The 22,347-nt window shown below is 64.4% G+C and overlaps 5 protein-coding genes across 8 annotated transcripts; 1 reads left to right on the top strand and 4 right to left on the bottom strand.

The window, feature by feature from the left end:
* Nucleotides 1-52: 52 nt before the first annotated feature.
* Nucleotides 53-19,908, top strand: PRPF4 (the record flags this gene model as incomplete). Of its 4 annotated transcripts, XM_062767861.1 has the most annotated exons (9): nucleotides 13,489-13,505; nucleotides 14,827-15,295; nucleotides 15,352-15,471; nucleotides 15,508-15,878; nucleotides 18,082-18,316; nucleotides 18,355-19,080; nucleotides 19,124-19,250; nucleotides 19,287-19,779; nucleotides 19,828-19,908. In XM_062767861.1, the coding sequence occupies 9 exons, from the start codon at nucleotides 13,489-13,491 to the stop codon at nucleotides 19,838-19,840; spliced, it is 2,571 nt and encodes an 856-aa protein (XP_062623842.1). The 4 variants fall into 4 exon arrangements, with proteins under 4 accessions (XP_062623847.1, XP_062623845.1, XP_062623846.1 ...); XM_062767862.1 differs by lacking the exons at nucleotides 13,489-13,505; nucleotides 14,827-15,295; nucleotides 15,352-15,471; ... (4 more) ...; nucleotides 19,287-19,779; nucleotides 19,828-19,908 and adding exons at nucleotides 53-91; nucleotides 138-322; nucleotides 375-1,687; nucleotides 2,343-2,411; nucleotides 8,478-8,547; XM_062767863.1 differs by lacking the exons at nucleotides 14,827-15,295; nucleotides 15,352-15,471; nucleotides 15,508-15,878; ... (3 more) ...; nucleotides 19,287-19,779; nucleotides 19,828-19,908 and adding exons at nucleotides 8,466-9,017; nucleotides 9,966-11,230 and having other exon boundaries at nucleotides 11,302-13,541.
* On the bottom strand, nucleotides 4,059-6,331 carry MFSD1 (Major facilitator superfamily domain-containing protein 1). The gene is made up of 5 exons (XM_062767860.1): nucleotides 5,880-6,331; nucleotides 5,582-5,822; nucleotides 5,146-5,510; nucleotides 4,939-5,080; nucleotides 4,059-4,892 (listed from the first exon to the last, which is right to left on the bottom strand). The coding sequence occupies exons 1-5, from the start codon at nucleotides 6,215-6,217 to the stop codon at nucleotides 4,140-4,142; spliced, it is 1,839 nt and encodes a 612-aa protein (XP_062623848.1). The 5' UTR covers nucleotides 6,218-6,331; the 3' UTR covers nucleotides 4,059-4,139.
* Nucleotides 13,829-14,257, bottom strand: LOC62_01G001372 (uncharacterized protein; the record flags this gene model as incomplete). The annotated part of the gene is made up of 1 exon (XM_062767859.1): nucleotides 13,829-14,257. One exon carries the CDS (start codon nucleotides 14,255-14,257, stop codon nucleotides 13,829-13,831), a length of 429 nt encoding a protein of 142 aa, XP_062623844.1.
* Nucleotides 15,955-17,763, bottom strand: LOC62_01G001371 (uncharacterized protein; the record flags this gene model as incomplete). Its single annotated transcript, XM_062767858.1, has 3 exons — nucleotides 15,955-16,356; nucleotides 16,404-17,167; nucleotides 17,234-17,763. 3 exons carry the CDS (start codon nucleotides 17,761-17,763, stop codon nucleotides 16,049-16,051), a joined length of 1,602 nt encoding a protein of 533 aa, XP_062623843.1. The 3' UTR covers nucleotides 15,955-16,048.
* Nucleotides 19,901-22,306, bottom strand: Wrnip1 (ATPase WRNIP1; the record flags this gene model as incomplete). The annotated part of the gene is made up of 11 exons (XM_062767857.1): nucleotides 19,901-20,417; nucleotides 20,454-20,508; nucleotides 20,556-20,607; nucleotides 20,655-20,708; nucleotides 20,742-21,223; nucleotides 21,260-21,370; nucleotides 21,417-21,461; nucleotides 21,516-21,644; nucleotides 21,685-21,834; nucleotides 21,896-22,253; nucleotides 22,294-22,306. 11 exons carry the CDS (start codon nucleotides 22,304-22,306, stop codon nucleotides 19,926-19,928), a joined length of 1,941 nt encoding a protein of 646 aa, XP_062623841.1. The 3' UTR covers nucleotides 19,901-19,925.
* Nucleotides 22,307-22,347: the final 41 nt, after the last annotated feature.

Raw genomic sequence — 22,347 nt, 5'->3', positions numbered from 1 at the left:
TCGAAGAAGTCAAGTTGGGTTTCGGCACAGAGACGACTCAAGCAAGCAAACACCTACATCACATCATCCAACATGGATATCGACGAGCTTGGTGAGTGATGATGGTAAGCTCCCAGGCCCCCCGCTGACCCCCTCAGCCGTCGACAACACGTACGAGCTCGGAGGCTCCGACGATGAGCGTGAGCGTGCCCAAAATGCCATGCTGCACGAGCAGCTCGCGCGGCGCGACCGTATGCGCCGCATGGCCGTACCGACAGACGACAAGAAGGTCCGCGAGAGGCTACGAGCATTTGGCGAGCCAATAACGCTGTTTGGTGAAGGGGTAAGTGGCGTGGGGTGTCAGCGGTAAGGCTGCGATGCTGACGCTATCTCAGCCAGGAGACCGTCGAGACCGATTGAAGGAGATCCAGGAGAGCTATGAGCGCGACAAGGGACGGCCGCTGGTCGCCTTCGACAGCGATAGCGGCGACTCGGACGACGAAGAGGGCGAGTTCTACACCGAGGGCCCGCAGGCGCTGCTCGAGGCCAGGCGAAAGATTGCACGGTATTCATTGTCGCGCGCGGGCAAGCGCATCGCAAGGCAACGGATCGAGGTCAACTTGCCCCTCAGCAAGATTGTCAACGTGCGGAAAGAGGTGTTTGGGGAGCTGCAGACGTTCCAGAACCTCGGCTCGCAGTTTGGCGACGACCGACCGCTGTCGACGATTCGATTCTCGCCCAACTCCAAGCTCCTCCTCACGACCTCGTGGACCGGCGATACCAAGGTGTGGGATCTGCCAAACCTGAACAGCGTGGCTGTGCGCCGCGGGCACACGGACAAGGTCAGCGGTGCGGCGTGGCACCCAGAGGCGACGGTCGGGCTCTCCGAGTCCGCTGCCAACTTTGCGACTGGCGGCGGCGAGGGCGACGTCAAGCTGTGGTCCCTGGATGCGGAGAAGCCGCTCGCCTCGCTATCAGGCCACACAAACCGTGTCGGACGCGTCGAGTTCCACCCAAGTGGCGCGTACGTCGGCGCAGCTGGCTTCGACGGTACCTGGCGCATGTGGGACGTCCAGACGCAGGCTGAGCTCCTCGTGCAGGAGGGACACAGCAAGGAGGTGATGGCGCTCGCGTTCCAGGACGACGGCGCGCTCGCGGCCTCGGGCGGCTTTGACGCCATCGGGCGTGTGTGGGATCTGCGAACGGGTCGCACCGCCATGGTGCTCGACGGACACGCCAAGGAGATTCTGTCGGTCGACTTTGCGCCCAACGGGTTCCAGGTGGCAACCGGATCAGGCGACAACACTGTGCGTATCTGGGACCTGCGCGCGCTCCGCACGCAGCATGTCATCCCGGCGCACTCGTCGTCAGTGTCCGATCTGCGCTTCTACCATGCGGCGGGGGAGAATCCGTTCCAGGGCCTGGACTCTGTGGCGCCAGCGGCTGCGAGCAACGGCGCGATGGAGGTCGACGGGGACAGCGGCGAGGCGCAGCAGCAGCCCGACCTGCCCCGTTCGGGCCTATTCCTCGTGACGGCGGGCTTCGACTCGAACGTGCGCATCTGGTCGGCCGACGAGTGGGCCCGCGTGCGCAACCTCGCCACCGACGCAGGCAAGGTCATGAGCGCGGATGTGTCGCGCGACGGCAAGTTTATCGCCAGCGCGAGCTACTCGCGGAGTTTCCACCTGTTCGGCGGCGATCATTCGTTGTAGGGGGTGCAGTGGGGCGATGGGGGCGGTCAGAAGGTGCATGCATTGTTCATGGCAGATTGGCGGGGCGGCGTGGTGCAGTCGTGCAGCCGAGCAGCATGTTGCGTGTCGCAGCACCCCACTGTGCCTGTGGGGCTGTTGAATTGACGCAAGTGGCTGTGTGGCACCGAGATGTTTCACGTTTGGTCGCCGATCAATGTCGATGGATCTGACACTGCTATCGATAGCCACGACAACGACGACAGACACAGTCATCTTTCATCAGCGACGTCGCAGCGGGTGTCCTTTTAACACAAATAACTGAACTGTCTTCCTTTTTACCTCTTCCTCATCCTCTCTCTTCCTCATCCTCCCCTTGTCCCTCCTTCCCAAAGCCAAAGGCACACAACGGCACCCCCACCGCCGCGCCACCGCACGCACGCAACGTCTGTCCCCAAGCCCCAAAATGCTCTCCTCGCCACCGCCGCGCCCCGTCTCCCGCATGGGGTGGCACGAATCCCCCGACTCTGACGACGAGGACGACTACCACGACGACAAACTCGTCCCCCGCATGCTCTTCGACGACGGCAGTATGGACGTCGACCGCGTGCTGGAACCACTCGCCCCCGCCCCCCTCTCGCCGCTCTCTCTCGCGTCGCTGTACCCCTCCGACAGCGACAGTGACAGCGACTCGGCCTCCAGCGACGACATTGACGCCCAGCCCCCACGCAAGCGCAAGCGAGCGTGCGCCGTTTCCTGCCCCAGCTCGGCAGCGCACAAGCCGCCACCCCCGCACTTGTCGCCTTCCTCCTCGCACCTCGGCCTGGGCGTGGGCGCGGGCGCGGACGGCCAGATAACAGGCGAGGAGGCGGGGGCGAACAACAACAACAGCAGTAACAGCAACGAAAACAACTCACCCCCCGCCGACAACATCGACGACATGCCGCCCAGCCCGCGGCGGCGCAAGTGCCGCACGCTGCCGGCCATCACCGAGCTGGAGGAGGGCGAGCTCGCCGAGCTCGACGACAACGACCACCACCTCGCCGGCCCGTCCTCCCCGCCCAGCCCGAGTCCGCTCCCCAAGCCCACGCCGCCCATGTCCCCGCCGGCGCGGGCACGCTACTCGCACAAACAGCTCGCGTGGCGCGCCGCCATGCCCGAGCGCGGCGGGCGCGAGTGCACGCCGCCCAAGTTCCGCCATGCAGCCCCAGAACCCCGGCTGCATCTCCTCGGGAGCGCGCGCGACGAGAAGCGCGTGTACGGCTTGCTCGCGCGCCATCTCGGCGCGGCGGGCGACACGCGCGGCCTCACGGCGCTGATGCGCATCTCGCGCGCGGCGTACACGCCCGCCGTGGCAGAGCTGTACCGCTCCGTATGTGTAACGAGCGCCCGCACCCCCGCCCTCGTGAACACGCTCACCTGGCCGCTCGAGGGCGGCGCCGGCAGCGGGGATAACTCCCGCCGCACGCGCTTACGGAGACATGTCCGGGGCATCACGATCGAGAGCTTGCCTCCGACCGCGCCGGCGGCCGCAGCGTGGATCGGCGTCAAGGGGTACCCGCTCCTCCCGCTCTGCGGAGCAGCCCACACGGTCGCGGTGCGCGCCGGCGCGTGGGACGCATTGGGGGAGAGCACGCTCCTAGCGAGCATGGTACGCAGCCTTGCGTCCCCCGTGTCGCTCTGCGTCGAGGTGCACGCGTCCCACGGGGCCGAAGGCGCCGCCGCCGGTGCGAGAACGCCCCGCCTCGCGGCGCTCATCCTCTCCACTTGGCTGCTGCCCGCGTGGAACCGGCTGTCGCGGGTAACGGTGCACGCTGCCCAAGTGTTGCTGTCGCACGCGAGCGCCGATACCCGGCGGGCGCTCTTCCGCCCGGGCGTGGGCTATGTGCTGGTGTTTTCGCAGTGCAGGCCGTGCGCGCCCGGCGTCGAGGCCGCAGGCCGGCAGCACCAGCACCAGCGCAAGCGTATCGCCGTGACCCGAGGCGACCAGCTCTGGGCGTGCATGGCGCGCACGCTCCGCGTCGTCTCGAGCGAGGTCGGCGCCGCGTCGGGCGTGACTGTTGTGCTCCCCCACCAGCCAGACGGCAGCACGCTCCCCCTGCCTGCCGAGTGGGCGCGCGGGCGCCCCACCACGGGCGCGGGCGTCGCTGGCGTCGCGGCAGAGCAGGTGTTTGGGCGCAGCATGCCCTCCAACTTTGCCTTTCTGCGCGCTGAGGACTGCGGGGCGGTGTGTAACTGCTGCAGCAGCAGTGGTAGCAAGTGAGGCGAGGTGAGGCGAGGCGAGGCGTGTGGCAGGTGTGCCGCCACCATGTAGAATGTTGTACAAGTGCATGTTATGCCGTTACCTGTAGACTCACGCTGGCTGCCGCCTCATTCCCTCCGCCCCCTCGCTATCACGTCACGTACAATGCATTGGTACTGCTACAGCTGGTATGCAAGATGAATATGCTAGAGCTTGGCGCTCGCTCGCGGCTAGAGCTTCTTCCACGCCGTGGCGATCCACACGACCCATACGGTGAGGATGAGCCCGAGGCCCATCTTGAAGAAGACCTTGCCGCGCGCCTTTTCGGCGTCGTTGCGCGCGAGGCCAGACTGGGGTCCCTCGTCGTCCTCGTGCGTGTCCTTGCGCTCCGAGTCGTCGCTCCCGTCGTCGGAAAAGTCTTCCTCGTCGTCATCGTCGGCCAGGGCGGAATCAGGCGACGACGCCTCGGCCTCGGCGCCGCCACCATACATTGGCAGTCTCTCGTACTCGTCACTCGCGACGATGGCGGCATGCCGCCTCCCGCATGCGTGGCGGCGTGCACGCTCAAACCGCCACAGGGCGTACGCGAGCACGAACTGCACGACGTTGATGGCCGCGTAGATGACGAGCAGGGAGTGCGCGGCGTTCTCCTGCCCCCCGCGGTGCTCCTTTGCCCAGTCAAGCCACAGCCCCGAGAGCGTCTGGCAGAGGGTCGACGCGCAGACCTCGAGCGCCTTGTGCAGCCCCAGCCCGAGAGGCACGAGCTCGGCAGGCAGGATACGCGGGATGAGCACGACGAGGAGGAGCGTCGACGCGCCGTGGCCCAGTGCCCAGGCGATCATGCCCGGCCATGGGGTGTGCGTAAAGGACACGGGGAGCGAGAGCCACACGTAGCAGAATAACGTGAGGACCGACGTGCCGAGGAAGAGGAGGAAGGTCGTGCGCGGGGTATTGGGGCCGTAGTGGTCCGTGATCCAGCCCACCTGGGGGTGTGAGTGGGGAGGTCGAAGCAGACAACCAGGCACTCACGATAGGGTACAGGATGATGGCACCGCCGAGGAGGACAGAGGCGTTGAACGACGCCTGCTGCTCTGTCAGGCCGTAGCGCACCTGGACGAGGTTGGCCGAGAGGTGCAGGAATGGCTGCCAGATCGCACCGCAGAAGAGGTTGCTGGGGGCGTTAGCGGGGAACCAAGGGGCAAGTGCGAGTATGGCACTGCACCAAGCTATGCTTACAGCAGAATGTAGAGCCAGAACACATCGCCGAGTCTGCTCAGCCCGTCCCACTTGACGATCCGCTTTGCGTGCGGTCCGACGTCACTCGTCTTCTCCGCGCCCCAGCCGAACGCCAGGCGGGCAATGTTGGCCATGAACGAGCCGGCACACAGGAGCAGCGCGACGAGGAAGGGCGCCTTGTCGCCGCCGAGCTCGGCGAGCGGGAGGGACACGGACGCCGAGATGAAGGACGCCGTTTTGCCGCTCACTAGCCCGAGGGCGAGCGACAGGCCGAGGTGGCCGCCGGGCGACAGGCGCGCAATCAGCGTCTCCTGTACCACCATGAGGGGGGTCATGCCCAGCCCGAAGAGGAAGAGGCCGAGGGCCTGCGGCGGGCGTTAGTGCCTGCCTGCCAAACATGTCACGCCGCTACGCGCCGCCACGCCGCGCTACTCACCATGGTCACGATGGAAAAGTGCAGCACGCCCTGGAAGAGGACGAGCGCACCGAACAGCACCGAGCCGGTACATGCGATGCTGGACCACTTTGTGCCGAAGCGCGAGACGAGGATGCCGCCCACGAGGGGCATCCACGTCGAGTTGAGGTTGAGCGCCGAGACGAGGAGGGAGAACTGCGAGTTGGACGTGCCGAGTTCCTTGTGCAGGCGCGATTTGAGCGGGCCAAGGAGGTACATTGTGCTGCGGGGTGTGAGCGGGCGACGTCGGGCTGGCTGCGAGTAACCCGGGGGGACTCACAAATGACTGCCAATGCTGAGCGTGCACACGGCGAGCAGCGCAAACAGCCTGCTGCGAGACAACAGCCGGTCGCTGTCGGGGTCGTTGAGCGTCACGAGGGAGCGGCTGCGGAGCAGCCTTGCCTGGCTCATACGGCGCGACACGACCTGCTGCGGCGTGAGGTGTGCCCCGCCCGCGACCGCAGAGGGCGAGTCGAGCGCGTGCCCCGCCCCGGCTTGTCGCGACAACCTGTTGCCCGGAGGGGAGGGTTTACGGATGGGCGTGGAGCATTCGTTGGAGAGGAGCGACGAGGTTTCGTCGTGGTCTTCTCTGAGGGAGGTTCGTATTGGTGATGCCATGGTGGGGTGTGAGGGAGTAGAGTAAAGAGGAGTGAAGTGGAAGAGCTCGCGAGCGGCGAGAAAAGACGTGGTCTGCCTTGTTTGCGATGCAGGACTCGCTGGCTCAGGAGTCAGTCTCGACTCTGCGTCCCATCGTCTCGACCCGACCCACGCACGACTGCACTATCTGATAATACGACCACCCAGGGGGGGATTTGCTCCCGTCACCCATCACCCAATCCCGGCCCATAGAAAAGCGCAGGGCCGGGCAGACTCGCCGGAGATGGGCGAGTGGCGCAAGTGGTGAGATGGCGAATGTTCCATGCAACAACAAAACATACATGGAGACTGCTGCTTCAACGGTGTGCGCTCGTAAGCTGGCCGCTCTTCACGGCGTTGTTGACACGTCCGCCTGTTTACTCTTGCTCGTCGCTTAATGTACCCTTGTCACGAGCGCAAGCGCAGCTTGCTCCACCGTACGAGCGTTACACCCACTCAGTAGCCCCCCGGACCGGCAATTGTCCGCCATTTGCTCCCGCGCCAAGGCTCACAATGGCTGCGGCTGCGGGCCACACATCGGCATCTTGCCGTCGAGTCTAGTGGGGTGTGGCGGCGCGATGGGAATTGCAGTGGCCACTGCATACACTGGCCATTGTAGTCTTCGTGGTATGAGTGCGGAAGCCGGAGTGCGGTACTTACGGCGGCACAGCAGTGTTCGTGCCGTCAGCCAGATGAAGCAGCTCAACTCCAGCGGAGAAGGCGCTCCTCTTCTTCTTGGTTCGCAGCAGGCTGCCGCCGCCACCACTGCGACGATGACAAGGCGTTGAACTACGCTCGCAGTGGACAAACAGTCTGCCCCCTCCCCCTCTCTCAACTAACCACACCTGCCCTGCCTTCATCTCACGTGCCCAGCCCTGCCGCAGCACCACCTGCCCACCCGAGGAATGCGACACCGTCGTCTCGTCTTGGCAGTCTGCGCGAACAGATGTGCCTGAGGCGTAGGTCACGGTCGCGTCGACGGACAGACGCGTCGGTCGGTCGTGGTCGTGTGGGGATGTGGGGGAAACTGTGGCTTTGTGAACCAGGTTCACCGACCTTCGTGTATGCTGGCATGGCGCGTGCGATTAGGTTCACGAGGCGGACGGGCCGGTTTGTCTGGTTTGTCTGACGCGCCGGGCCGCTCGCTCCTGGATGTCGCGTTCGCACCCTTCCTCTCCCTCACGCTACACATGCATGCACGCTACCAGCATCGCCCTCGGGGCCCACTGACGTGTCGCCCCCACACGTGTGCACGTGTACACCTAGCGCCTCGCACCTCCGACGGCGGCACCCTGTCCGACGGTATGTCGACGTGTGCCATGCCACAGTAGTGATGGCCGATGTGTCAGTGGGCTAGCTAGCTGTGTGTTGTATCAGTCAGTCAGTCGCCACTCGGATCGCCACTTGCGCGTCGGGAGTACTGCTGATTGAGCCCTCCGGCCTGGCCTGGTCTCGTCTGGTCGTGCTTAGCGCCAGTCCGAGGCTACGCAGGCTTGCGCACGCCTGCTGTCTGTTGTCGAATAAGCAAGCAGGCAAGCAAGCAAGCGCAGTGCAATTTAGCTGCACTTAGCGAGATCTGCCAGTCACCGTGAGTTTTGCTGCAGGCTGCCACCAACAATGCATGATGACTGTGGTCAGGTGCAAAGAGTCGCCGTTTCCGACGGAATGGAAGTGTCGCTCTCGCACGGAGCAGTGTTACGTGGGTGTGCTGACAATTGCGTGGGTTAAAAAAAGGCGGGGCGCACTGGCTTTGTAGCGTCGAAACAGGACAGGCTTCAGGCGACCCTTTACGGCAGAGGGGGACGCTTCGACTTGCTGCACTCGGGTTTCCCGTGCTGCTTCTTGCATCCAAGTCACCCTCGGTCCCGAGGAGAGAGGCGACAACAAACTGACTGCACTGGGCTGGGGCCTGGAACGCCACTGACCTGCCTTGACCCTGGCCGTTCATTTCACTAGCAAGGCATGATTTACGAAACCTTGTCTAAGCCGTCAGTCAGTCAGTGGATGCAACACGAGTGACTGCTACGAGCACGCACTCTACACGATGGACGATGTAATTGAGACATCACTCGGGTCCTCGGGTTGCATCGCTCGTGTGCCCAGGGGCACAGGGCAGGGCAGGGCAGCAGCACGAGTAGCAGTGAAAGAGGCAGACGCAGCGCCATAAGCATCATCATGACCACCAGAGGCATCATCATCATCATCGTCACCGACCCCACCCACCCACCCATCTCCGCCGCAGCTTGCCAAGCCACTCGGTGCCTACTGCGACAAGACTAGTCACTGCTGCGCTTGCGTTTGCGACCGACTAGGCAAGCAAGGCAGGCAAGGCAGACTCGGCATCGGCATTGACATTGACAAGCAAGCACCACAGTCCACATTGCACTTGCTCAGTCTTCCTCTCCGTGTCTATCTGCAGCAGCAATCCTCCACCCGCTCATCGGCCACTAGTTGCCGCCCACTCGCACACGCTCCTTGATTCGGCAGCACTTTAACACGCACGCGCCAACGCCTCGCCGCCTTGCCTACCTACAGCCGCGGCATACAAACGAAACGTCGTCGTTCCCAAATCGATCCAGCGCACTATCGTCCCACCCCACCGCCGATCGATCGCGCCAGCCCAGCCCCGACCTGGTAACATCCCGCCAGCCGTTGTTCGGGTCGTACGAGCCAACGCCAACGGCCATCGACCATCGACGTCGTCCACGACGGCCACCACCACCCAATACCACGCGCAGCACGCATCCTCTTGCTCGTCTGTGCATGTCGCCACGCCCTCGAGGTGAGTAGCAGCTTCCCCTTCCTTCTCGGCGCCCGCATCCTTCCGTATGCACAAGCGCCAGCAGCGCAACACCCGTTTGACCAAAAGTCAACATTGTCCCGTCGGCGGCCGCTGGCCGTTGGCTGGGTGTGAATGCCCGAGGTCGGCTCGGAATCACCGCGCCCACTGGCCGTTGGCTGGTGCCTCGGCTGCAATATGTGTCCAGTCCAGTCACTTTGAAACCCGACTGGATGTTGCAGCTGCACGCAGCAGCAGCAGGCAGTATTTTGGGGGCAGATGGACAGCCAACCAAATGTTGGAAAAGGTGGAGCTGCTGCTATGCGTGGGGTCTCATGGGGGTGGGACGGAGAGTCTGAGGCCGCGAGAGATGCTCGGCGCTCAGGAACACTGCAAGCAAGCTACGAGGCTGTTTACACCTTGTTGCTTACCCTTGCTTGGCTCTGCGATTCGACTGCGGGCGGTGGCCACAGTGCACAGTGGTGGTGGTCATGGCAACGACGCATGGCTGTCATAATGCAGATGGCCGCCGGGTCCTCCCTGCCTGGCTGTCTGTCTGCATTGTCGTCCAGTGTTCCTGTGCCGAATTGTCTTGTCGTCGTCATGCTCGGCTGTAGTGCGCTGCTGCATAACAAGTTTGTGTCGCTGCGTTGCAGTCGTGTTATGTCAGAGGCGGCACGACGGGCTGTTTACCCTGTTGACGGCCGCCTCTCGTCCCCTTCCTCCCCCTCCCTCCCTCCCTGTCACCTGCTGCCTTCCCTCAGTCTTACCGCCCCCCCCTCTCCTAAGTTTACATTTTGATCGTGTCACGTTCCACTCCGTTGTGCCCGAATTTGTCTCGCTGGCTGTTGGGTGCGCTGGCTGCTTGCTTTGCATTGTCGCACGACTACTGCCTCCATCTCCATCGCTACAACGCGTCGTCTACCACGTCTCTCTCGCTCATGCCTTTAGCCTTTGCACAACAACAAGCCAAACACCGTTCTCGATTCGCATAGCGCTAGCCGCCTGCACTACCCACTACACTCTGCACAGCCTACGCGCGTCGTCTCCGCCCGCCAGCCGCCGGTCGTGCCCGGGTCCGTGATCGCCTCGATTTCGTTCTTGATATAGACGGACGGTGATTTGCACCGCTCTCGTCTCTAGGGCACTCGTCGCTGCTACTGCTACTGCATCGCCGGTTGGCCTCCTCTTCGGCGCGCCGCACGACGACCTACATACCTCGGGGCCGAGCCCTATCACCGCACCCCGGTCGCCGCTGCCGCCGCCTGTACGTCATACAATCCGACGCACCGCTGTCGTACGCGACCTTGTCCGCCGCCCTCTGCGTGACGCTGCAAAAACCCTTTCGCCTCTGTGCACCTACACACACACCTACACGTACACGCACCCCACCTGCTGCCGTGTTGTTGGTTGTAACCTGCACACCTTGACATTGCGCACGGTGCTTGCGACGAGATCGAGTTTTGGCTCTTCGCAGCAACCACGCTTCAACGGCCGCCGGTCCGCCCCTCGCCGCCCCCACCCGTCTGCGTGCCCGGATTGACGCCACGACACGCCGCCACGCGCCTTTGCGAGCACTGTTGTCGATCCGCTCGCTCCCGGTCGCGCGCGCGCGAGCACTCTCTCCTTGTCTCGTTTGATCCGGCAGCTCCTGCTTCCCCCCTTTTGCCTCGGGCCACGACGCAACGCCGGCATCGTCCCACACTTGCACGATGCCAGGCCTATTCTCAAGCGTCCCAATCTTGTCAAGCCTCCCAAACCCTCTCAACTTTTTCTCCACCGATGACAACAACCCCCCGTCACCAAGACAGCAACAATCTGCAATGAGCTCGCCGACTGCAGAAGCTGGACCAGGTCCAAACTCGCGCTCCAACCCCATCCTTCTCCGCACAACCGTCGACCTCTCGGCACCCGCTGTCACGAGTCCCCTCGCTGGCAGCCCGCTACCAGCACCCGTCTTGCGGACCGAAGCTCCTTCGAGCGGCTCGTCCAACGCGTCATCGTTGCGGGGCCGACCAAGTCCTGGACGCAAGGGCAGCTCGGCCATCATCATCACCGACCCCGAAGGCGCTGATTCAGATACACCTCGGGCTGTCTCAAAGGCTGGCGGAAGGCGCAGAGGCCTGAGCTCGGCCAGTCGAGTGTCGGGCGCGCCGAGTGCTGGATCCGGCGTCGACCGCGAGCGTGAAACGCGTGGCAGGAGGAGAAAGTTTGAGGTACGATTAGACTTATCGCGTGGTGCTGCTGCTGCCAGCGGGTCGTGCGGCTAGAGCTGACATCTGCCCAGACATTCGTCCTCGTCAAGCCTCCACCAACGTCGGCAAAGAACCCCCTCAACCTCCAGGTCCAGCTCGTTGTGCCAGCCAAGCCATCACGGCCACGGGGCGGCTCCGAGGCGGTGCGGTCAGTGACGCCAGCGCCGGGCGACCTTCCACCATCAGCTGTCCGTGCGTCGATAGACATCGACCCGGTGGGCATGGTCCCGTCAACAAGCATGACTGGATCTGATGCCTCGGACTCTCCATTGCCAACTGTCGGGGAGAGCTCAGGCCTCAAGCGCTCGGGTTCGATCAAGTCAAACCACTCGACCAATTCGTCTGCGACAAGTCAGAGCTCGGCGGCCGTCGTGTTGCCGGGATCCTCCAACAAGCGCATCATCCCCCTCTACAACCTCGCCGTGCACAATGTCATGCAGCCGACAACGGTCACGGACGCGGGCACCGACTCCAAGGTGGCCAAGTTTGGCAAGCGCACACTCGACATTGCCGGTGTTGGCATTCTCGAGCCTTCAGAGGTGTGGTACCCGCTAGTGGGCCACGTCGGCGGCTCACCACGGCCGTCCTTTGAGGCTTCGAGCACCAACAGCGGGCGCCTCCCGCGTCCCGCCTCCATGATCTCCAACATGTCCATGCTCACGCCCGCGGGCAGCCGCCTCGACGTGGACGTCAAGGACGTGCGCCGGTCAAGCACCGATGTGCGGCCAACCGTCGCGGCTCGTGAGGAAGCAGGCGGCGAGGCAAAGAAGTTCTTTGGCAAGCTGTTCAAGAAGAAGTCCACTGCGGACCAGCTCGCCGTCGTCAATGAGAAGCAGAACCGCCGGGCATCCAAGGTGTTCTCCAACACCATCTCGTCGTCCAAGTCGTCACCCTTTCTGTCTGTCGATGCCGCGCCGCTTCCGCGCGATACGTCGGCGCCGAGTTCGCCTCAGGTGCCCACTGTCCACTTCAATGGTGAAAGCTCCCAGCTTGCCTCTGCGACGTTTGGCCTCGCCCCATGTGTTGTCACCAGGCAAAAGGTGGAGACGTATCTCGACCGCTCTGGCGCTATCATTGGGCTAGTGTCCGACGTTCCGGCTATCGACAATGACGACGTCGTCTCGCTCTTCCGCTCGGCGCGCCCCGTGGGTTACACCTGGACGGTTCGCAAGTGGGCCAAGAAGAACACGGAGGGGTGGGCGGCACACATTGTCGCCGCTGCGGCCGCAGGCCTGGACCTGAACGCTGGTGCACTCCCCGGCGATGGCGCCGACGAAGTCGTGTTCGAGTGGGTCAAGCTGCGACTGAGCCCCTTGACCGAGTCGGCTGCGGCGGCGTTGAAGCTTCACCCGGCTGCGGAAGGGATCTCGGCCAGCAGTGCCCGGCGGCCTCTCCGCCCCCGACCCCGCAGGCTATCAACCCTGCCTGCGCCCATGCCACCTGGAGCGCGTCTCGACAGCCCCAGCGGCTCACCGCGTGGTTCCAAGACGTCTCTGATCCTGCCAGCTGGCCGCGCGCGCAGTAGCACCGTTGGGCAGTCGCAGACGCCCAGCACGCTCGGCATTGACCCCTCGGCTATTCACGCCCGCCCCGCAGATGTCCACCGCGGCTCGCCATCGCCAAGCAGATCACGTACGCCGCGCCCCGGCAGCACGATAAACTCTGCGCTGCCATCTGAGAACGGTGACGCGCTATCGTCTGGCTCTGGCTCCAACGACTTTGACGACGGGTACGAGTCCGACCCCGAGGACAGCGAGACGCCGTGGGCGTGCTCGGTCTGGGTCAAGCGTACGGGCCAGCGCCAGCTGCTCGCGACGCTGACGCCGGCGCCTCACCACCCCAAGGTGATTGGTGTGCTCAAGATCCCAAGCGGGCTCAAGGCGATCTCGCTCGCGGCGCTCGGCCCGTCGGTCAACAATGACATTGCGTCGCGCATCCGCGAGGAGGTTGCCCTGACAGAGGAGAACCTCAAGGACGTTGTCAACGTCACGGCCATGTGGCTGGTCGCGAGGGAGGAGTTTGGAGGGCTGGGAGCGACGAGCAAGAAGAAGAAGGAGGGGGCGAAGCCGAAGGCGTAGGCGGCGACGCAAAGCTGGGCGTAGCCCAGCGGAGCGGAGCGAGCTCGCCTGCCGGCACCATCCACTGTCCACTGTCCACTGTCACCGCACACCGCACACAAGTCACTTTCACACGCACATTAGACCTGTATCATAACCTTCATGTTCCGATCCACACAGTGGTAGCCTTGGGCTTTTATGGCAGACTATTGCATGTACATAGCGATGTAGTCTGTCGAGTACAACCGAGCGCCGAGCGCAGCGAGGCGTGAGGCACAGGTGGGGGCGGGGTGGTGGTGGCCTGGCACTGAGCAGAAGTGTAGAGGGGTTGGACAAGGGGTGAGATGGTGTTGTGGCGGAGTTCTGAGCTTGACAGGTGTTGCACAGGTGTCGAGCGAGGGGTTGGACAGGCGGTGAGATGGTGTTGAGGAGGTGGTTCCCTAAGAGGTCGCCGAGGGCCACCTTGGCTGTCTGTCAGCTCTGCGAGTGCCAGCGAACGCGCCTAAGCCTGCTGCCCCTCCGGCCCCTCAATAGCAGTCCAAAGGGCGACCACGAGCCCGTCCTGAACAATCACAACATCGGTCCCATGCACGACGGGCTCCTGTCCAGCCGGGCCAAAGGCAAAGCGCAGCACGCCGGCATTGGCGACAGACGACGGCTGCCCAACAGGAACGTAGCTCCAGCCCGGGTTCTGCGCGAGCAGCTCGCCCGCGCGCGTGAAGATGGCCTCGTGGCCCACATACGTGGCGCCAGGCTCATGCCACACCACGTTGGGCGCGTACGTCGTGTTGATGGCGAGCCGGCGTGCGGCGGGGTCGCGCTCATTAAACACTGAGAGGAGGTTGGCGCGGAGGTGTTGGGCGATTAAGGCCGGGGAGGGGTTGGTCGGGGGGTTGAGGGTGGCGGTGATGGGCGCGGTGGGGGTCGTCATTGTGCTTGAGCTTGGGGGTGTCGGCTTGGGCGTGAGGTGTCGAGCTGTCGCGGTGTCGGTCTGGGAGATGAAGTTGGGTATGGGCAAGGGGGGACCGCCTTATGTACCGTGTGGCCGTGTACTTGCGCGCCCCTCGTCATGACGCCGACCGATCTGAGACAACAACACATGCCGCATCTCGGCAGACGCGTAGTCTGGGCGCTGGGCGCGAGGCGAGTGAGTCAGCGCGTCCACGGCTCGATAAGGCTCGTCGCAGCGGCGACTGGGTGACTGAGCAAGCATCGCCAGGCCAGCGCTCCAGCGGCGTCGGGTAACGGCCTAAGCAAGCACACACACGCCGAGGCTGCATGCATGGTGCCGAGGAGACGACAGTCGCCTCCACCGGAAAGTTGCACCCACCACCCAGGCGCCAGGCACGCCACCACCCACCCACACCGCAGCACGCGCCTCGCCACCGCCAAACGACAACAACAACATTTCGCCCTCGCCTCTCGTCACCACCCACACCACAACACCATGGACTCGCCCTTCCTCCCGTGCAAAGCGGCGCCCTTCGACGACGAGGGGAGCCTGGTCCTCGCCGACCTGAGCATCGTGTCGGACGGCGAGCCAGATGAGTCGCCAATACGCCCCGCCCCGCGCGGCGTGAGCTTTGCACCGAGCGCGGCGTCCTCCGCCGCGCCGACACCCGTCGTGCCCGCGCGCTCGAGCGCACGGCCGCGCTTCTCGCTGTTCGCGCCAGGCGCGAGCGCGTCCACGACGCCCAGTACGTCGGGCGTGCTCCACCGCGGGGGCGACGCGGATGCCGATGCCGATGAGGAGGCTGAGGAGAGCGTGCTCCCCGATGAGGACGACGCCGAGGCCGCCGAGGAGAGCTCGAGCTCGAGCAGGCCCGCTGCACCCGCCGCGCCGTTATCCGCCTCTGCTGCCGCCGCGCGCGACGACCGCCTGCGCGCGTCGCTCGCCGAGCTGCGGGGCATGAACCGCGTGTTTGATGGGTTCCTCACCTCGCTCGAGAACTCGAAGGCGCATAATGAGGTGGGTCGCCGCCGTGCTAGACTTCCAGCCATCTGTCCACTGACGCTCCCTCGCAGCGCCTAGCAACCCGCGTGAAGGAGACGCGCGCCCTGCTGGACACGTACGTCGGCCTCGTAGGCCAGACACACCACACGCAAAAGCTGCTCCTGAACCCCAAGTGGACGGGCGCGACGGGCGTGAGTCGCGCGTTTGGGGGCATAGCTGACATGCAGGACGCGGCCGCGTTAGTCGAAGCCGAGCGCGCACGGCTGGAGGAGGCAGAGCGCGCCGCCGAGGCTGCGCGCCTCGCGGAGGAGGAGCGCGCGCGCGCCGCGGCCGCCAAGGCCGAGGCGGAGGAGGCTGCCCGACGTGCCGCAGAGGCGAAGCCTGCCCGTGGCCGCGGCGTCGGCCGGGGGAGCGGGATCGCGCGCGGGCGCGGTGGTGGTGTTGCGCGCGGCGCCGCGACGAGCTCCGGCATCCCCTCGCGCACGGTGCGGCCCACGTCTGCGGCTGGTTCCAGCGCCGCCGGGACGAGACGGCCTGCGTCGGGCGCGTCGGGGACGGGATCCACCGTCTCCACGACCGCCGGCGGCACGATGGGCAGGTACGGACATGTGCAGAGCAGCGGCTATGGACCACGGCCGAGAGGGAGCTAGGTATACATGCACGCATAGATTATAGGGGGGTCTAGGAGAGGGTGGCAGGGGTCTGGGAGATGGGTATCGGGCTCGAAGGACGCACACTCGCACACGCTCCGCGTGTGCTCGTGGCGCGCTACTGCTGCACACACGTATCCCGCACCTCCTTGCCAAGCTTCGAGTTGCGGAACCGTCTCAGGCCATCCAGCAGCTCGCGGTCCGACTCGGCGAGGTCCTCGTCGGCAGCGGCCGCCGCCGTCGCCGCCACGCCGACGGGCACACCAACGCCAATGTTCACGCCGATGCCTGACCCGACACCGTTGAGCACGCTGCCGTCGCCGTACGTGCGGCGCTTGGACGGCGTGTCCGGCTCGGGGGTGAGCAGCGCGAGCTTGCGCTTGATGACCGACGTGAAGGGGTGCGTAGGGTCGGAGGGCTTGGGGCCTGGCGAGTCAGCGCTGGTACCATCATCAAACTTCAGCACCACTCACCTGCTGCCAGCGCGAACGGAAACATGTCGAGCGAGCGCACACCGCGCCCCTTCTCCTCCCCCTCGCGCCGCTCCAGCCCGCGAATGACGAACCGCCCGTCGTCGTCCACCGCCGGCTCGCACTTCGGGAACGCCATGCGCGTGAGGTTGATCAGCTCGACGGGGTTGAGGAGGCGGTTCTCGCGCGGCACCTCGCCGGCGGGCGTCGCGCCGCCCGTGCCCGTGCCGCCCGCTTCGTCGCTCTCGTCGTTGTCCGCCGGCGCGGGCGGCAGGAACGAGTTGATGTCGTCCATCTCGGCCTCGAGCTTGGCGTCGCGCATGCTTGCCTCAAACTCGTCCTCTGGCTGCGCCGGCTCGGCGCTCGCCTCCGCCTCGGCTGGGAGCGTGCCGAAGCGCGCCGCATAGGCAGTGTATAGCTCCGTCTGGGCGATGGACGCTGGCGCGGACGCGTCAGCTGGGTGCTGGAAGCTGCTCAGCAGCCACGTCGACCCGCGTAGCGGCTCCACGAGCGAGTCGAGCCCCCGGTCCCACTCGCTGTCGGGCAGCACGCCGTCCTTGTCCCGCAGCCCGCGCACGACGTAGTCGCCGTCGTCGCGCGCCATCTCGCACCCTGGGAACGTGGCACATGCGAGCTGGATGAGCTCTTGGCCTCCGAGCAGCGGCGACACCGACGCGTACGGGTCGAACCGCGTCTTGTACGCGTTGTACAGGTTAAGCTGGGATACGGTCGATGTGGCGGGGCCAGGTCGGTACGTGACTTGCAGCCTGGGGAGGTCAGCGGCTGCCACATCTGCCTCGGACCATCATCTTCCCCTTCCCCGTCGCACTCACCACCCAGTCGCTCTCCCTGGCTCCTCCATCTCCTCGAGGTCGACCAGTCCGCGGAGCTTGTTACGTCGCTGGCGGAAGTACTCCCTAATTTTCGTCCACGGCCGGCCCGTCTTCTCAGCGAGCATCTCGAGGTCCTTCTTCGACGGGTTGGGGTTACGCGCGTAGAACTCGCGCAGCACAACCAGCTGCTGCGAGTTGGACAGGTGCGAGTCTGGCGCCTGGCGGTGGGGCGGGCCGAACTGGAACGGCAGCGGCGTCGGGGCTGACGAGCCGCCGGCGCGCGGCTGGCGCTGGTACGCTGGCGGCGGGGGCGGGCCCTGCCCCGGCTGCGGGAGACGCGGGTCCGGGCTCGCCGAGTGGTGGTGCGATGGGCCGGCCTGCGCGTTCGCCTCGGGCTGGCTCGCGATCGCGCCGACGGCCGCGGCGACGGCTGCCTCGGCCGCCGCCTGGTTGGCCAGCTCGCTCGACATGTCCATCTGCCCCGCGATGGTGTCGGCCCCGTGCTCGGGCGACGGGTAGTCCTCTGCCATTGTTGTTGTTGTGGCCTGGCCGGTGGACTTGTCAAGTGGAGGTGTGATTGTTGGGTGCAGGAGTAAAAAGAAAGAATGGCACGGGAAAAATGGACTGGTGGGTTGGAGGAGTGAGGAGTTGTCATTAGGAAAATTCATTAGAAATAGTTTGTAATTGCCTTTGGCTTCTTTTGTAATCCCTTTTGGCTTTGTTTACCATTCACCTGGCTGCACCCTGAAGCCACGTGCTGTGATATCAGCTCCTCGCAGATTTCAGAGGTGCACAACCTCCACTGCAAAAGTTCAGATCGCACAAACCCAACCACCACCCACCCACAGCACCACAACACCACAAACCATGGCGACCCAGCTCCCGCCGCCCAAGAGGCAAAAGTCAAACTATGCCAAGTCGCTCATCCCCAAGACGGAGCCCGCGCCCGAGGCGCCAGTCCCGTCCATCGTCGTGCAGTTCAAGAACGCCGAGACGGGGCTGAATCTCGGCCCGGCCATCAACCTCCCGGCCGACACGGCGCGCGATGCGCTCCAGATGCTCGTCAACAAGCTCAAGGGCGAGGTGGGTGGATACTTCAGACAAGACCCGCTGACACGCAGGACGAGGACCCCATGCCGTACGCCTTCCACCTCGTGCCCAAGGCCGCCGACGCCGCGGCAAGGGTACAGATCCACGACTCGATCCTCGCGGACGCGCTGCGGCCGGCCGCGTCGAGCTCGACCGCGCCGTCGTTCTCGCCTGAAGACGTGTTTGAGCTGTGGTGTGAGCCGCAGGCCGTGTTCCGCGTGCGTGCGGTCGGCCGCTGCTCCGCCACGCTGAGCGGACACGCCTCGCCCATCCTCTGCTGCTCGCAGTCGCCTACGGGCCGGTACGCTGCCACGGGCTCGGGCGACGCGACGGCGCGCATCTGGGACATGGAGACGGAGACGCCGAAGCACACGCTCGCGGGACACAAGGGCTGGGTGCTCGTTGTCGAGTGGGACGGGCGCGAGAAGTTCCTCGCGACCGGCGGCCACGACGGGCAGGTGCGTCTTTGGGACCCCAAGACGGGGCAGGCGGCCGGCCAGCCTCTACTTGGCCACTCCAAGTGGGTGACCTCGCTCGCGTTCGAGCCCGTCCACCTTGTAAACGGGAAGAACTACAACCCCCGCTTGGCTAGCGCAAGCAAGGACGGCACGGTGCGCGTGTGGAACACGGGCACGCGGAAACTCGAGTTTGTCCTCACCGGCCACGCGGCGAGCGTCAACGTCGTGCGGTGGGGCGGAGAGAACGTCATTTACACGGGTTCCTCGGACCGTACCGTCAAGGTCTGGTCTGGCGTCGACGTAAGTGGTGGCAGCTACTCCGCACAACAGCTCACACTCGCAGGGCAAGCTCATCCGCACGCTCAATGACCACGCACACTGGGTCAACACGATGGCGCTGAGCACGGATTTCGTCCTCCGCACCGGACCGTACGACCACACGGGCAAGGTGCCCAAGGACGACGAGGAGGGTGGGTAGAAAGCTCCTGACTGTGCTGACCCAACAGCCAAATCCCTCGCGCTCGCACGGTACAAGGCGCAGACGGCCAACCAGCCCGAGACGATGATCACCGGCTCGGACGACCACACGCTCTTCCTGTGGCCCGAGCAGGCGTCGTCGTCGTTCTCATCTAGCGCGACGCCCAAGAAGCCGCTCGCCCGCCTCACAGGCCACCAGAAGCAGGTCAACCACGTCGCCTTCAGCCCCGACGGGCGCTTCGTCGCGTCCGCGGGCTTCGACAACGCCGTCAAGCTGTGGGAGGGCAAGACGGGCAAGTTTGTCGCCTCGCTCCGCGGCCACGTCGCGGCAGTGTACCGCCTCGCGTGGTCAGCCGACTCGCGCCTCCTCGTCTCGGCGTCCAAGGACTCGACTATCAAGCTCTGGGACCTCAAGACCTTCAAGATCAAGACTGATCTCCCTGGTCACACTGACGAGGTGTACTGCGTCGACTTTGTCGCCGACAAGGTCGTCAGCGGCGGACGGGACAAGACAGTCAAGATGTGAGTCGAGCTGTCGTGCTGCTGGAGTGACCGAGCTGACTCGTCCAGCTGGCGTCATTAACCGCATTTTGCATCTCATGTGCTCTTGGGCTTGTGTTAGATATAGTTACGAGTTATGCATTGTTAGGGTTGTGTGGCAGTGACTGCTATCCGCGTCCTTGCTCACGTGCAGGCTGCTGCTCCGTGCCCCTCGAGTACTGCTCCTCGGCATTCTGATGCTGAGCGCGCGGCACCCATTCCCCCGCCATCATCTTCGCTCTCCGCACAGCCCTACCCTTCCACGGCTTCCCGCCGTTGGCTCGCTCCTCCCACTCCTTGAGCCGCTCCTCGTCCCACGCCTTGTCGGATACCTCGTTCTCGGGAGTGCGCAGGATGTGCTTCATTGGCGCCTTGGGGTCCATCGAAGAGCGTTCGGCGAGTGGTGGCGGGAGGGTCTCGTTCCACACTGGGTGCGCAAAGTCGGGGTTGTAAGAGTAGTGCTTGCCGTACCCGAGCTTCTTCATCAGTCGCGTTGGCGCATTGCGGACCTGGAGGGGAACGGGCGGGAGTGGTGGATTCGTTGCGAGGCTCTCCGCACGCTTGTAGGCTTCATACGAGCGGGTGCTCTTGGGTGCTTCGGCCAAGTATGCTACACAGTGCTGAGTGGGTTAGAGAGAGGCTACCAGTGCACCCACCGCCAAGTTGATCCGGCATTCTGGAAGTCCGATGACCTGGCAGGCCTGGTACGTGCTAAGGATGGTCAGTTGGACTGTCTTGGGAGGAGGAAGAGAACTTACGCCATGGCGAGCGGCAGCGCATGAGGATCAGCGAGCCCGATGTCCTCGCTCGCTACGACGGGTCAGCACTTAGCCTCAAGGCTATCCGCACCGACTCACCCATGACGACTAGCCGGCGACAAATGTACAGCGGGTCCTCGCCACCTGTGATCACTAGGCGTCAGCCTGAACAAACGTCGCACTTACTCCTTGCAAGCCAGTACATGCTGGCAGACCCGTCGCTCGAACGGAGACACTTGTGCAGCGCCGAGATCATGTCGTACCGCTCCTCGCCGGTCCTGTCGTAGCCTTTCCTCAAGCCACGGCGTACAGCCTCCATGAGCTGCTCGTCTCGCTTGAGTTGCTCGTCTAATCGATCGCGCAATGCCGCGTCGTCATCATCATCGGCGTCGCCACTTGACGGAGGCTCGCTCTTCACCTTCCCGCTGACTGAAGGCTCCGACTTCACCACCTCGTCCAGCGTCGTCTGCCTGAACTCTGGCGTCTCGCACACTTTCAGTGCGAGCTCTAGTCCGTTCAGCGCCTGGCGTGCGTCTCCGTCTGCGACATCTGCGAGGAAGGGGAGCAGTTGTGGCGGCAGCCTTGGGACTGGAGGTGGGAGCGACCTGAGCGCGTTCCTCAAGATCGCCTCCAGGTGTTCAGGCGGGTGGGCGGAGAGGACAAACACCCTGGGCGTCAGTGATGTCTCGACCGGATACACTCACTGGCATCGCGAGAGCAGGGCTCCGTTCACCTTGAAACTGGGGTTCTCGGTGGTCGCGCCAATGAGCTGAACCCAGCCGTTCTCCACATAAGGGAGGAACAGGTCTTGCTGCCTGAGAGAAGCATTAGCACTCGGCCAAGTGCCAAGGTTATACTTACGGCCTGTTGAACCTATGAATCTCGTCGACCATCATAATGGTTTTGCTATTAGTCCAGTCAGCGACGCCAAGAGGCGGCACGCGCGCCGCCGCCACCTACCGTCCAGTCAACAACAGCCCGTTCTTCGCTTGTTCAAAGATCTGGCGCACATCCGAGGTCCCTGCGCTGGTTGCAGACAGCTCTTTGAAGTCGGCGTTTGCAGTCTTGGCAATCAGACGTGCGAGGGTTCTGGAGGTGTGAGCTTGCGCCGCTCGAAATCAAAGCTCACGTCTTGCCGCTCCCTGGCGGCCCCCAGAGAATGCAGCTCCCCACGCCCTCTCCCCTCTCTATGCGTGACCTCAACAGGCTCCCTGGCCCCACGATATCTTCCTGGCCGATGTATGTGTCGAGAGAGGAAGGCCGCGAGCGTTCTGCTAGTCTGAAGGTCGTCAGTGAGATATCTTTGGGCCATGTCCCTCCGTCAACTGCATCACACGTACGGCTGATTTGCCACAAGAGCATTCACCCGGCGTCGCTTCTCAGCTCCAGAGCCACTGAGGTACTCGTTCGCCTCGCGCTTGACGGCTGGCTCGCGCTCCGGCGCAGTGGACGACGGGCCAGCAGACGGGTTTGCCGCTGCCAGAGGCCGCGATCGCGTGTTCTTCCGCGGCACAGGTGTCTGGTCCAGCACCTCGACTTCACTGTCGTCCTGTGACGTAGACAGGCGCTTCTGCGCGCTCGGTCCCGGCGCGGCCGACGCCGGCGGCGACGAGAGGCCCGGTGCACCTGGACACTGGAGGTCCAGATGGAGGTTGATATTTGCCTCTGGCACGCTGCGATTGCAGATCGGGCACTCGACTGGGCATGTTAGCTCGGTTTGCGCATCCGCTACAGCTACCTTTTGCCGACATGACTGATTGAGATGTGAGTGGAAAGCCAAAGTGGAGGTGTT

Source organism: Vanrija pseudolonga, chromosome 1 (assembly GCF_020906515.1).
Source record: "Vanrija pseudolonga chromosome 1, complete sequence".
NCBI lineage: Eukaryota > Fungi > Basidiomycota > Tremellomycetes > Trichosporonales > Trichosporonaceae > Vanrija > Vanrija pseudolonga.
The sequence above is the reverse complement of the archived record's forward strand: the minus strand, read 5'-3'. Positions and strand labels throughout refer to the sequence as shown.

Excerpts from the sequence above, each read along its gene's own strand:
- MFSD1 (XM_062767860.1), bottom strand. The coding sequence starts at position 6,217 with ATGGCATCACCAATACGAACCTCCCTCAGAGAAGACCACGACGAAACC. Across the intron at positions 5,511-5,581 it reads ACTTTTCCATCGTGACCATG|GCCCTCGGCCTCTTCCTCTT; the intron begins GTGAGTAGCGCG and ends CGCCCGCCGCAG. Across the intron at positions 4,893-4,938 it reads CCATCATCCTGTACCCTATC|GTGGGCTGGATCACGGACCA; the intron begins GTGAGTGCCTGG and ends TCACACCCCCAG.